Genomic DNA, 12176 nt, shown 5'->3' on the forward strand with positions numbered 1-12176 from the left:
GTACATACTTTTTACATTTGTTACTGCCTCTCTCATTTACTTCTACTTTTGGTCGGGGAGCACACTTTTTTCTAAATCTTTCTCCTGGGTGAGTAATCTAGTAAATGTTCCTATTTGAAAAATGATAAACAGAGAAGCTACCTGATTGACCCAGATTATACAGCTAGTTTGAGGCAAGGTCAAGTCAGTCTAGGACCCTTGTCTCCTGAACCCCAGGCTAGTGCTTTCTCTACACTGGGGTGTCAGATAATATACTCATTCCTTCTCCTGCCTTGAAAGCTATATCTATAAATAACTGGTTAAAAAGTTCAAGAGTGGCTGGGCGCAGTGACTCGTGCCTGTAATCCCAGCACTTTGGGAGGCCGAGGCGGGCGGATCACCTGAGGTTGGGATTTCGAGACCAGCCTGACCAACATGGAGAAACCCCGTCTCTACTAAAAATACAAAATTAGCCAGGCGTGGTGGCGCATGCCTGTAGTACCAGCTACTCAGGAAGCTGAGGCAGGAGAATCACTTGAACCCAGGAGGCAAAGGTTGCAGTGAGCTGAGCTCGTGCCATGCACTCTAGCCTGGGCAACAAGAGTGAATCTTCATCTCAAAAAAAAAAAGTTCGAGAATGTAACTAGTTCACCCCAAGGTAGTATGTGAGCTGCAGAGGTAACAACCGCCCTCCTGCCTCCCCCTAAATACCACATCACCCTCTGTGTTTTATATATGATTTCATATTTAAATCAGTTCTGGGGCCAGGCCTGGTCTCTCACGTCTGTAATCCCACACTTTGGGAGGCCAAGGTGGGAGGATCACTTGAGGCCAGGAGTCCTAGACCAGCTTGAGCAACATAGTGAGACCCCATCTCTACCCCCCCCAAAAAAAAGTGTTTTTGTTTTTTTTTAAATTAGCACACCTATAGTCCTAGCTATGTGTGAGACAGAGGCAGGAGAATTGCTTGGGCCCAGGAGTTTGAAGCTGCAGTGAACTAAGATTGTGCAACTGCACTCCAACCTGGGCAACAGAGCAAGACCCTGTCTTTTTTTTTTGAGACGGAGTCTCGCTCTATCGCCCAGGCTGGAGTGCAGTGGCCGGATCTCAGCTCACTGCAAGCTCCGCCTCCCGGGTTTACGCCATTCTCCTGCCTCAGCCTCCCGAGTAGCTGGGACTACAGGCGCCCGCCACCTCGCCCGGCTAGTTTTTTGTGTTTTTTAGTAGAGACGGGGTTTCACTGTGTTAGCCAGGATGGTCTCGATCTCCTGACCTCGTGATCCACCCGTCTCGGCCTCCCAAAGTGCTGGGATTACAGGCTTGAGCCACCGCGCCCGGCCAAGACCCTGTCTTAAGACAAAACCAAATTAAACGAAACAAAAAACAGTTCTGTTTAATTCTTAACGTTATATTATTTCCACTCTACCATTTGTATTTATGCCAGGAGAATTTGTAAGACAGTAGGCTTGTGGGTCTTCCAGTTAGTTCCTTTAGGTTGGATGCAGGTAAGAATATTTACAGGTGGGGAGCAGAGTTTTTTGATTTATGATAGTATTATGAGGGGCCCAGTAAATGTTAGAATAGTGCCTGGCACAGACAGTGCTTTATGTGTGTTGTCTCATTTAATTCTTAGGAAACTGAGGCACAGAAAATTTAAGGAAATTGCCCCAGATCACACAGCTAGTTAGGGGTGGAGTTGGGATATGAACCAAAGCAGCCTGATCAGCAACCACACTGTTCTGTCTACTAAAAAAACTTGGTGAACTGCTTGTTCCAGGCCCAGGAACAAGTAGTAGGCCCTGGGAGTTCCTGGGAGCACCAGTAGCCAGAGGAGGCCTCACTGGAGGAGAAGATACCAGACTCTGGAAGCGAAGTTGAAGCAAGCCTAGCTACTGACACTTTGAACAGTCCCCAACTGCTAGTCAGCTTGAGGAGTAGAATTGGGAGAGGCCAACCTATCAGTTGCAGTGTTGAAATGTGGCCACCAGGAGGCAGCACAAAGTTGGACTGGTAGCAGAAAAGGGCCTGGGGAGCCCACCTCTCATCCTGGCCTTTGTACTTCAGGGCTCACTCGCTTTGACCTGCTGGGTGACTTTGGACGCTTCAACTGGCTGGGCAATTTCTACATTGTGTTCCTCTACAATGCAGCCTTTGCAGGCCTCACCACACTCTGTCTGGTGAAGACCTTCACTGCAGCTGTGCGGGCAGAGCTGATCCGGGCCTTCGGTGAGAGGGAGTGAGGGTACAGGCTGTTGGGGGGTGGTAGTTATCTAGGACACTCTGGATCATGGGTCACTCCGTCACCCCAGCAGGGGAGAGCGTGTGCTTCGTGCTTTGTGGGTAACATACCTCATCCACACATTCTGTGGCTTGGCTGTCTGGTCCCTAACGGACTGGACCTTTGACCTGCTTTTGACTGCCCATCTCCTCCTCTTCTCCAGGGTTGGACAGACTGCCACTGCCCGTCTCTGGTTTCCCCCGGACATCTAGGAAGACCCAGCACCAGTGACCTCCAGCTGGGGGTGGGAGGGAGAAAACTGGACACTGCCATCTGCTGCCTAGGCCTGGAGGGAAGTCCAAGGCTAGCTGGACCTCAGGACCTGGAATCTGAGAGGGTGGGTGGCAGAGGGGAGCAGAGCCATCTGCACTGTTGCATAATCTGAGCCAGAGTTTGGGACCAGGACCTCCTGCTTTTCCATACTTAACTGTGGCCTCAGCATGGGGTAGAGCTGGGTGACTGGGTCTAGCCCCTGGTCCCAAATCTGTTTACACATCAATCTGCCTCACTGCTGTTCTGGGCCATGCCCATAGCCATGTTTACATGATTTGATGTGCAATAGGGTGGGGTGGGGGCAGGGAAAGGACTGGGCCAGGCCAGGCTTGGGAGATAGATTGTCTCCCTTGGTTCTGGCCCAGCAGAGCCTAAGCACTGTGCTATCCTGGAGGGGCTTTGGACTACCTGAAAGACTAAGGGGATAGGAGAAGGCTTCACCCATCAGCAATAAAGTTGATCCCAGGATTTGCTTTGTGTTTTTTAAAGTGCCTGTCTCTGTGTGTATTTGAACAGCCTTGCTCCCACCAGTCCTGAGTTTGCCCAGTAAGAGAAGCAGAGGGGTCCTGCCCACCATCCTTTTCCTTCCCCTTCATCTACATTACTAGCATCCTTTGGGGACTTGGATCTGGTGTTAGGCCATGCAGTTGGGCAGTGGAAAACTCCTCCATCCTCAGCCTTGCTTAAAGCTGGCTTGTCCCCTGACTCCTTATATCCATGGCCTTAGGACATGGGCATAGGAGTAGGATAACCTCCCCCGTACACTCACACCTTCAGCCCTGTCCTCCCTGGCTTAACTATTGGATATAGAGTAAAATAAGTGGCTGGCTGACAAGGGTTTTCATTTCCTACCTGAGAGAAGAACCTGGCTTTTTACTAGAGGCCATCAGTTTCTTGAAGAGCCCATGTGCTATGCTGGTGGTAAGAGCACAAAACTTAAGAGTTATACAGATTGTGTATTGCACAAGTTCCAGGGACACCATTCACCTCATAGTCATTGTATGGATAGTTACTATGATAGTTTTCTCATAAAAGTCATAAAAGTCGGGCATCTTGAGGAAGAGGTGCTTTTTTCTTTTCTTTTTTCTCTTTTCTTGTGAGACAAGATCTGGCTCTATCACCCAGGCTGGAGTGCAGTGGTATAGTCTCAGCTCACTGCAACCTCCACATTCTGGGCTTAAGCCATTCTTCCAGCTCGGACTCCAGAATAGCTAGGACAACAAACATATGCTACCATGCGTGGCTAATTTTTGTATTTTTAGTAGAGATGGGGTTTTGTCATGTTGCCTAGGCTGGTCTTGAACTCCTGAGCTCAAGCGATCCACCTGCCTTGGCCTCCCAAAATGATGAGATTACAGGGGTGAGCCATGACACCCAGCCATCTTTTTTTTGGGGGGGTCTCACTGTGTCACCCAGATTAGAGTGCAGTGGCATGATCTTAGATCACTACAACCTTGAACTCTTGGACCCAAGTGATCCTCCTTCCTCAGCCTCCTGAGTACCTAAGACTACAGGCATGTACCACCATCCCCCACTAATTATTTATTTTTTTTTGAAATGGGGTCTCGCTTTGTTGACCAGGTTGGTCTTCAACTCATGGCCTCAAGCAGTCTTTGCCTCAGCCTCCCAAAGTGTTGGGATTACAGGAGTGAGCCACTGTGCCTGGCCTGGTTTTTTTCTAATGTACGCTAAGTTGCTGTGAGTACTAGCCATAGAGTGGGGTGAGGGGAGAGTGAGTATGAAACACAAAGTGTAGATTCCACAAATACTTGCAGAGCACCCTTCTGTAGAGTAGGCACTTAACCTTGGAGATACATGATACATATGTGTGTGCTTAAGATTGCTTTGTCTAGTAAGGTGCCAAATAATTCTAATACTGTTCTACCACTGCAGTTAAGTACTGGTTCTTGAGGGAACACAGGTGGGCAGTGTTGGGACATCAAGGAAGGCTTCTTGAAGAAATGACTTCTGAACAAAAGAAATTGGATGTGGTGCCTCTGAGATGAGATCTGAGTGGCTGAAAATGGAGCCCCAGGAGTCCAGAGAGGGAGAAAGCTGGAGAATTGCCTAGATGGACAGTTAAGGGAAGTGATCCTCACCTCTTACAAAGACTTTTGAATGTCCACTGCCCTTCAGCAGCTTCCAACCGGCAGGTTATTCATTTGAAAAGCAGCAGCTATTAGATGCCTGGCAAAGAAGAGAAGGGGAAAAAAGTTGGAAGTCCTAAACCAGACAATAAGTACCAAGCTCTGTCCCTGGTTCTGGGGAAGTTCCAAAGGAGATTGTAAAGTTAGTAGAGAAATGGGCCCCTGGTATCCTCACCTCCCAGTCCTGCTTAATGCTGAGTGTGAGGAGAGATGGAAGTTGGGGAGATCTGGGGAGGACCACAGAGAAGGGAGGCTCTGGTTGTCTGCCCAAAGGGCTTGGCTTGTCTTGGGCAGAAATTGGAACGCATACTTCCTGGATGACAGCGGAGGGCATGGCCTGCCAGGGTAGGCTTTGAGAGAGCAAAAATTCCAATTCGAGTATCAGAGGACGGTGGTGTGGTTCCAAGTTTAGGCTTGGAGGTAGAAAGATATTTAGGCAGCCAAGGACTGTAAAGCTACAAGGATTTCCTAGGCAGGTGTTTGCCTGGTTTCCAGGATGGGACACACTTCAGTCGCAAAATGGACCAGCAGTGACCGGCTAGATCCCCCGCCCGGGTGAGAGGGGGTGGGACGATCTTGGGAGAAGGGCGGAGGGCGGGGCCAGGGGCCACTTAAGGCGGAGTCTGGAGTCCGGGCGTTCTGGCAGCACCAGAGTCCTGCAGCAGAGACAGGCTGGGCTGGCACTCACCCACGACCCCCCTTCCCTGCTATGATGGTTCGTCAGTAGCAGGTCCTAGACGCCCCCCCGCTCCCGGGGGGCACGTGAGCAGAGCTAGCAGCAGCCAGGTGCACGGAGCCACAAGAGCTCTAGGGCACTCTGGGGGCAGCTCTGCCTGCTGCCCTCTCTGGTGCCTGTGGAGATGCCTAACTGACAGGAGAGTTAGTGAGGACAAGAACGCTCGCTCTTGGCCCAGGTCCGCTGTATCCATGGCTCTCCTGACCAATCTGCTGCCCCTGTGCTGCTTGGCACTTCTGGCGCTGCCAGCCCAGAGCTGCGGGCCAGGCCGGGGACCGGTTGGCCGGCGCCGCTATGCGCGCAAGCAGCTCGTGCCGCTACTCTACAAGCAATTTGTGCCCGGTGTGCCCGAGCGGACCCTGGGCGCCAGTGGGCCTGCCGAGGGGAGGGTGGCAAGGGGCTCCGAGCGCTTTCGGGACCTCGTGCCCAACTACAACCCCGACATCATCTTCAAGGATGAGGAGAACAGTGGTGCAGACCGCCTGATGACCGAGGTAAGGAGGGCCTCTCCCTACCTGAGCCAGGGCACTGCCAGCTCCTCCGTTTTCCTGTGGCAGCCCAGGAGGGTGAGTCCAGCTTCACCTACAGAGACTTTAGCCTTAAAGATCTTCCTTGTCACCAGCCCCCGGGGAAAAAATCCTTACTGGCTGGACAGAGTGGTTAGGAGGGATCCTGACTAGAAGAGTCTGGGATGGGGAGGGGAGGAGGGACTGACTAGTGAGAGTGAAGCTGGGAGAGGCAGCGAGGGCGGGGAAAGGAGGATGGTGGCAGGCGAGACGGGAAATGGCTGAGGCGTGGACCGGGGGTCAGCCACCCAGCCAGGCAGGAAGGGCTGGGGTGAGCTGGGGGCCAGGAGCTGGCTAGGCAGCAGACAGAAGCCTGGCTCCTGACCTGATTGTAGAAAAGCTCTGTGGGCTGAAAAGAAGAGACTGAAAAGGGCTGGGACAGGGGTGGCCAAGGGTCAGGTCACCAGACCATGTACCTGAGGAGGGGCTGGGCAGAAATTGCTTTTGGCATGGGAAACGTCCTAGAACCAGGACACATCTATTCTAGGGTCTATTCTAGGGCTATCCTAGGGTCCAAATGACAATCTTGGGGTAAAAAGTCATCCTCAGTGAGAATAACAGATGGGCCCACCTGAGAATCAGAGGGCTCCTAAGTCTTCCAAGCTCTGCCTATCTCAGGGGCTTTCCTTGGAATTACATAATTAAGATAAATTCAACTACCATTTTTGAGCACTGGAACTGAATCAGCCTAGAGTGAGGTGGGCAATGCCTTGGAAGAGAAGGACCACCTCTGGCCAGTGATTTATTTTTTATTTTTTGTAGAGATGAGGTCTTGCCATGTTGCCTAGGCTAGTCTTGAACTCCTGAGCTCAAGGGATCCTCTCGACTCGGCCTCCCAAGGTGCTGGGATTACAGGTGTGAGCCACTTCATCCAGCCTGGCCAGTGATCTTGAATGTTAGAACTGAAAGAAAACTTGGGAGATCACATTCCTCCAACCCTCCCCACCCTAACTGCCACCCTCATTTTATATCTGAGAGCTGGACTTCCCCCAGGAGGAAAAGCAATTTAAACTCTCACAATTTAAAGTGGCATAGCTGGGACTAGAATTCAGGACTCCTGATTCTAAGCCCTATATACTTTCCATTACACCACCTAATTGTGTATGGAGTGGGGAGGTGAGGGGAGAGGGAGGGGTACGGATTTCCTCTGATTAATTGCCATAGTTTTCCAGGTTACTGTGTTAGGAAAACCTGTTCAGGGGAGAAAGAATTCCTTTTGCTTCTGCCCTGAAGCCTTCCTCCTACCCAGAGACTGGAAAAGGGGCATTTCTTCTTTCCTCCTTGGCTGTGGAACATTGTGACCCTTTTCTTTAGTTGCCACCTGCAGCAGAGTGGGCAGAACAAGGGACAGGCTCAGGAGGGGCTCCGACAGGCCTGGGAGCCCCCTCAGTCTTGCTTATCTCCCACACCCTGGCTGCAAAAGGCCTCCATTGAGTTGGCTCTGCACTGGGCTGCTGCCCCCGCAGGTCAGGGCCTCGGGGCCTCCTTAGGGGACGAAACGACAAAGTTGGAAGGAGCTACCACTTTTCCTGTTTTTCCCCCACCCCCCAACTCTGCGGAGGTGGAGGCGACTAGTGAAGGAGAGGGGAAAAGTGTCCTTCTGTTAGGAGGAAACCAAGTCCGAGGTGAGAGGTCGGAGGGGAAAGAAAAAAAGGAAGCTGTCCCTCTGCGCCTCCTCCCGCGGTGTCCCTGCTATGGTGTGCGCCAAGGTCTCCCGCTCCCAGGCTGGAGCGGCCAAGATAACTATGGTCTCACTCCCCCAGGTGCAGGCTTACAGCCGCAGCTTCTTTTCCTCTTCTCCACTCTCACCCTGCAGGGGGCTCCCCAGATCCGCGCAAGGATCCCGTTATTCTCAGGTGCTATTCTCACGCCCTTCTGGGCTGCATCTAGAGCAGAGGTGGGAGAGATGCGGCTCTCCGCACCGGCAGAGCCTTAGCTGGAACTGGGAAGACTGGCCACGCGGGGGGAGGGGACCTAGCCGGACGGAGCAGGGATGGGGGGCGCGGCTTTCTGCCCTTTCCTCTCCCTGAGCCGGGGCGGCTGAAAAGCGCCTTTGTGGCCGGAGCTGCTGAGTCCGCTTCTCCCTGCGCGTCCCCGGCCTGGGCTCAGGATTCTCGCTCGGTTAAGTCATCCCGGAGAATGGCCATTGTACTTCGCGCAACCCCCGCCACCCCAATCCTTTTTCCAGCAGCCTTGATCCCGCACAGCTCCTCTTGGGCACCTCTGTGCACCAAGAGGGGGCACCCGGAGCACGAAGAGGTTAATGCTAGGGGCCGAAAGGAGGAGGAAGAAGGAAGGAAGGAAGGAAGCGATGCCCGGTGCCAGGGAAGGCAGTGAAACAAAAGATGAATCAGGAGGAGGGAGGAGAGCCGGTGCCTAGGGCGGGGGCCAGGCTCAAACAGGGGCTCCCCGGGAGCAACCAGGCCCTCCCTGACCACGCTTCCATTCGCCCTCCCAACTCTGGCCTTCTCCCAGGTTAAGCCGCTGTCCCAGAACCAATAGGGGTGAGGGACGGGCATTAAAAATGGGGAAGGAGGTAGGTATGGGCATCCCCTCTCAACCTCAGAGGTGACCCCACAGTTCTCCAACAACGCCCTGGGAACGGAGTGCAGATTGGCGACTACCATCTACTCAGATTCTCATTTCTCCAGGACACTCAAAAGCTGGGAGGGGGAGGAGTGGGGCCGGAATAACAAAGAATCAACCGTCCTATCCAGGTCCCTTTTGCCCCCAGGGCAGTGGTGGGGAGACTGACTCCTTTATTCCCCGCCAGCGTTGTAAGGAACGGGTGAACGCGTTGGCCATTGCGGTGATGAACATGTGGCCCGGAGTGCGCCTACGAGTGACTGAGGGCTGGGACGAGGATGGCCACCACGCTCAGGATTCACTCCACTACGAAGGCCGTGCTTTGGACATCACCACGTCTGACCGCGACCGTAACAAGTATGGGTTGCTGGCGCGCCTCGCAGTGGAAGCCGGCTTCGACTGGGTCTACTACGAGTCCCGCAACCACGTCCACGTGTCGGTCAAAGCTGGTACAGTAGGAGGAGGGTGGTAAAATCCGCCCAAAGGGGGCTCCCTCCGGGAAACTGAGTCTGCAGTAGTCCTGTTGCCACCCTAGGGGAGACCAAGCGGGCTTTAGTGTTGAAAAACACCCGTCCAGGGGCCGAGGCGGTGCCTCACGCCTCTAATCCCAGCACTTTGGGAGGCCAAGGCGGGAGGATCACTTGAGGTTAGGTGTTCAAGATCAGCCTGGCCAACATGGTGAAATCCCGTCTGTATTATAAATACAAAAATTAGTCGGGCGTGGTGGCGCATGCCTGTAATCCCAGCTACTCGTGAGACTGAGGCACGAGAATCGCTTGAACCCGGGAGGTAGAAGTTGCGGTGAGCCGAGATGCTGCCACTGCACTCCATCTACTGGGCGACAGAGGGAGACTCTATCTCTAAATAAATAAATAAATAAATAAATAAATAAATAAGAGAAGAAAAAGGAAAAGAAAAGAAAGAAAACCACCCTTCCTTTTCTGCCCAGGTTGGGGCCAGTCAGGTTAATGGGAAATTGTGTTGTCCAGGACTGGCGATGTCTGCGCTGGCCTTGAGACTCGGTACCATCATTCTGGAACCACTGGTCTTGATTCAATCCTCCCTGTGGTTGTTCCCTGCAGATAATTCATTGGCGGTCCGGGCGGGCGGCTGCTTTCCGGGAAATGCAACTGTGCGCCTGTGGAGCGGCGAGCGGAAGGGGCTGCGGGAACTGCACCGCGGAGACTGGGTTTTGGCTGCCGATGCGTCAGGCCGGGTGGTGCCCACGCCGGTGCTGCTCTTCCTGGACCGGGACTTGCAGCGCCGGGCTTCATTTGTGGCTGTGGAGACCGAGCGGCCCCCACGCAAACTGTTGCTCACACCCTGGCACCTGGTGTTTGCGGCTAGAGGGCCGGCGCCCTCGCCAGGCGACTTTGCACCGGTGTTCGCGCGCCGGCTACGCGCTGGGGATTCGGTGCTGGCGCCCGGCGGGGACGCGCTTCGGCCAACGCGCGTGGCCCGTGTGGCGCGGGAGGAAGCCGTGGGCGTGTTCGCGCCGCTCACAGCGCACGGGACGCTGCTGGTGAACGATGTCCTGGCCTCTTGCTACGCGGTTCTGGAGAGTCACCAGTGGGCGCACCGCGCTTTTGCCCCCTTGCGACTGCTGCACGCGCTAGGGGCGCTGCTCCCTGGCGGGGCCGTCCAGCCGACTGGCATGCATTGGTACTCTCGGCTCCTCTACCGCTTGGCAGAGGAGCTGCTGGGCTGAGCGTCCCAGGCATAGAAACCTCGAAGCGCCCGAGGAAATGAGGGCCTGCTGGCTGAGATGTGGGGGTGTGGGCAGCAGACGATGCCGACTGGAAGGGAGGGAGAGGGAGGGGGAGGGAGAAAATGGGGCTATGCCTGGCTTAGGGGCAACCTCGAACTTAGAGGAGGTGATCCCGGGTCCTAGGTAGGTGGGGCTGATGGTGCGCACTCCTTAAAGAGGACTATTTAGGCTGGGCGCGGTGGCTCACGCCTGTAATCCTAGCACTTTGAGAGGCCGAGGCGGGTAGATCACGAGGTCAGGAGATCCAGACCATCCTGGCTAACACGATGAAACCCCGTCTCTACTAAAAATACAGAAAAAAATATATATATATATATTAGCCAGGCGTGGTGGCGGGCGCCTGTAATCCCAGCTACTCGGGAGGCTGAGGCAGGAGAATGGCGTGAACCCGGGAGGCGGAGCTTGCAGTGAGCCGAGATCCCGCCACTGCACTACAGCCTGGGCGACAGAAAGAGACTCTGTCTCCAAAAAAAAAAAAAAAAAAAAAGGCTATTTAGCCTCTCCCCCAGTGCCTCAGCCCCACCCAATAATTTTATTTTATTTCTTATTTATAAATTGTAATATAATGATTCCCTTGCCCAGCTTGCCAAGGTAAGGGGCTGAGGCATGGCATTAACACTGTCTGACACCGCCAGCCAGTCTGACATCTGACATTTTCCTACAAGGTGGGCTAATAAAGGGAAGGCTTTCAGGAGCTTACTGGAAAACACCTCCATTCAGAGGGTGATTCACCTCCAGAGAGGGGGAGAAAGGTGGCCAACCTGAGTTAACACCTTACTTCCGGCTTCCCCTCCTTCCTCAGCAGGGTCTTTGGGACCCTTTTCCTCCCTTCAGAAGGGGCATCCCAACCCATAAGCAACAGAGTCCACAAGAGTCGTACCCTTTTCCAGGCTGCTGTTTCCATCTCCCACACAGAGAGGATCAGCATTTTGCTTCTGCGGCTGAAGGGGCCAGGGTTGTCTGGGGTGGGAAAGACTATGCACACCCCTTCTCTGTTTATAGGGGCTCCAGCAGGGGCTCAGGCCCTTATGAGTACTGATACTCAAAACATCTAGTCCCCTATTATTAGCCAGTAGTCCTGGTCCCCATCCTACCCTGGTGGCACGGCCTGGATGGGGTGGATGTTTTTTCTGATATGCCACTGGGCCAACTGATGATCCATGGGAAACCTGGCTAATAACTTGGCAATCCTCACATACTCATGGCCTGTAAAAGGAAGGGGAGCACGGTAAGGGGCTGGAATATTTCCTTACTGAAGGGCTGCTCAGAGAGAATGGGTTAGGCCTGGGTGTATGTGGGGGAAGTAGATTCCCTAAACAAAGGCATATCAGCATTACAACCCAAGCTCCCCTCCTGATCACTGGCCCTGATTGTTGTTTCTACTGGCTTGGTCTTCTGCGCCTCCTCCTCCCTCTCTCATTATCACCAGCTGTGCTTCCCTAGCCTGGGTGTTTTTGGAACCTTTAGGTTCCAACGCAGTAGACACCTGGAATCCAGGCAGGCGGGTGTCCCTGAGTTAGGAATGGAAGCTCAGGAGGAAGCTGGGCTGCTCCAGAAGGGAAGTGTCTTGGGTGGAGGTGAGGCAGGGAGGAGGAAATAGTCGGTGGTTGTTGGTACCACCCGGAGCTCGCCCTTGTCAGTAGCAGAAGTGCGCTCCCACCGCACAGGGTCCCTGCTATACACCGCCCTCTGGTGGCCTTCAAGATAATTCTAGGCCTATGTCTGTGGTTCTCTGAAATGGAAGGAAAGAGGTCTCAGACAGGGAAGGGTGTACTGGACCTGCGCAAAGGAGCCTGCTCCCAGGAGGGGAGAGATGATGGGTGGGCCGTGTTAAGCTGCCAGT

General features: G+C 53.8%; 2 protein-coding genes across 2 annotated transcripts in view; both read left to right on the forward strand.

The window, feature by feature from the left end:
- LMBR1L (limb development membrane protein 1-like) overlaps window positions 1-3014 on the forward strand; it is a 15644-nt gene extending 12630 nt beyond the window's left edge. The window contains exons 17-18 of the mRNA XM_011936190.1: window positions 2044-2205; window positions 2421-3014. Of these exons, the coding sequence (XP_011791580.1) occupies window positions 2044-2205; window positions 2421-2488 (230 nt within the window). The 3' untranslated portion in view covers window positions 2489-3014. The remainder of the gene's footprint in view (window positions 1-2043; window positions 2206-2420) is intronic.
- A 2278-nt stretch (window positions 3015-5292) lies between these two features.
- Window positions 5293-11427, forward strand: DHH (desert hedgehog). Its single transcript, XM_011936208.1, has 4 exons — window positions 5293-5907; window positions 8753-9014; window positions 9648-10501; window positions 10831-11427. The coding sequence occupies exons 1-3, from the start codon at window positions 5605-5607 to the stop codon at window positions 10271-10273; spliced, it is 1191 nt and encodes a 396-aa protein (XP_011791598.1). The 5' UTR covers window positions 5293-5604; the 3' UTR covers window positions 10274-10501; window positions 10831-11427.
- Window positions 11428-12176: the final 749 nt, after the last annotated feature.

The sequence above is a fragment of the Colobus angolensis genome, unplaced genomic scaffold (assembly GCF_000951035.1).
Source record: "Colobus angolensis palliatus isolate OR3802 unplaced genomic scaffold, Cang.pa_1.0 Scaffold151, whole genome shotgun sequence".
Classification (NCBI taxonomy): Eukaryota; Metazoa; Chordata; class Mammalia; order Primates; family Cercopithecidae; genus Colobus; species Colobus angolensis.

Coding starts and splice junctions, on each gene's coding strand:
- DHH (XM_011936208.1), top strand. CDS start 5,605: ATGGCTCTCCTGACCAATCTGCTGCCCCTGTGCTGCTTGGCACTTCTG. Junction 5,908..8,752: donor CAGACCGCCTGATGACCGAG/GTAAGGAGGGCC, acceptor ATTCCCCGCCAG/CGTTGTAAGGAACGGGTGAA. Junction 9,015..9,647: donor CCACGTGTCGGTCAAAGCTG/GTACAGTAGGAG, acceptor TGTTCCCTGCAG/ATAATTCATTGGCGGTCCGG.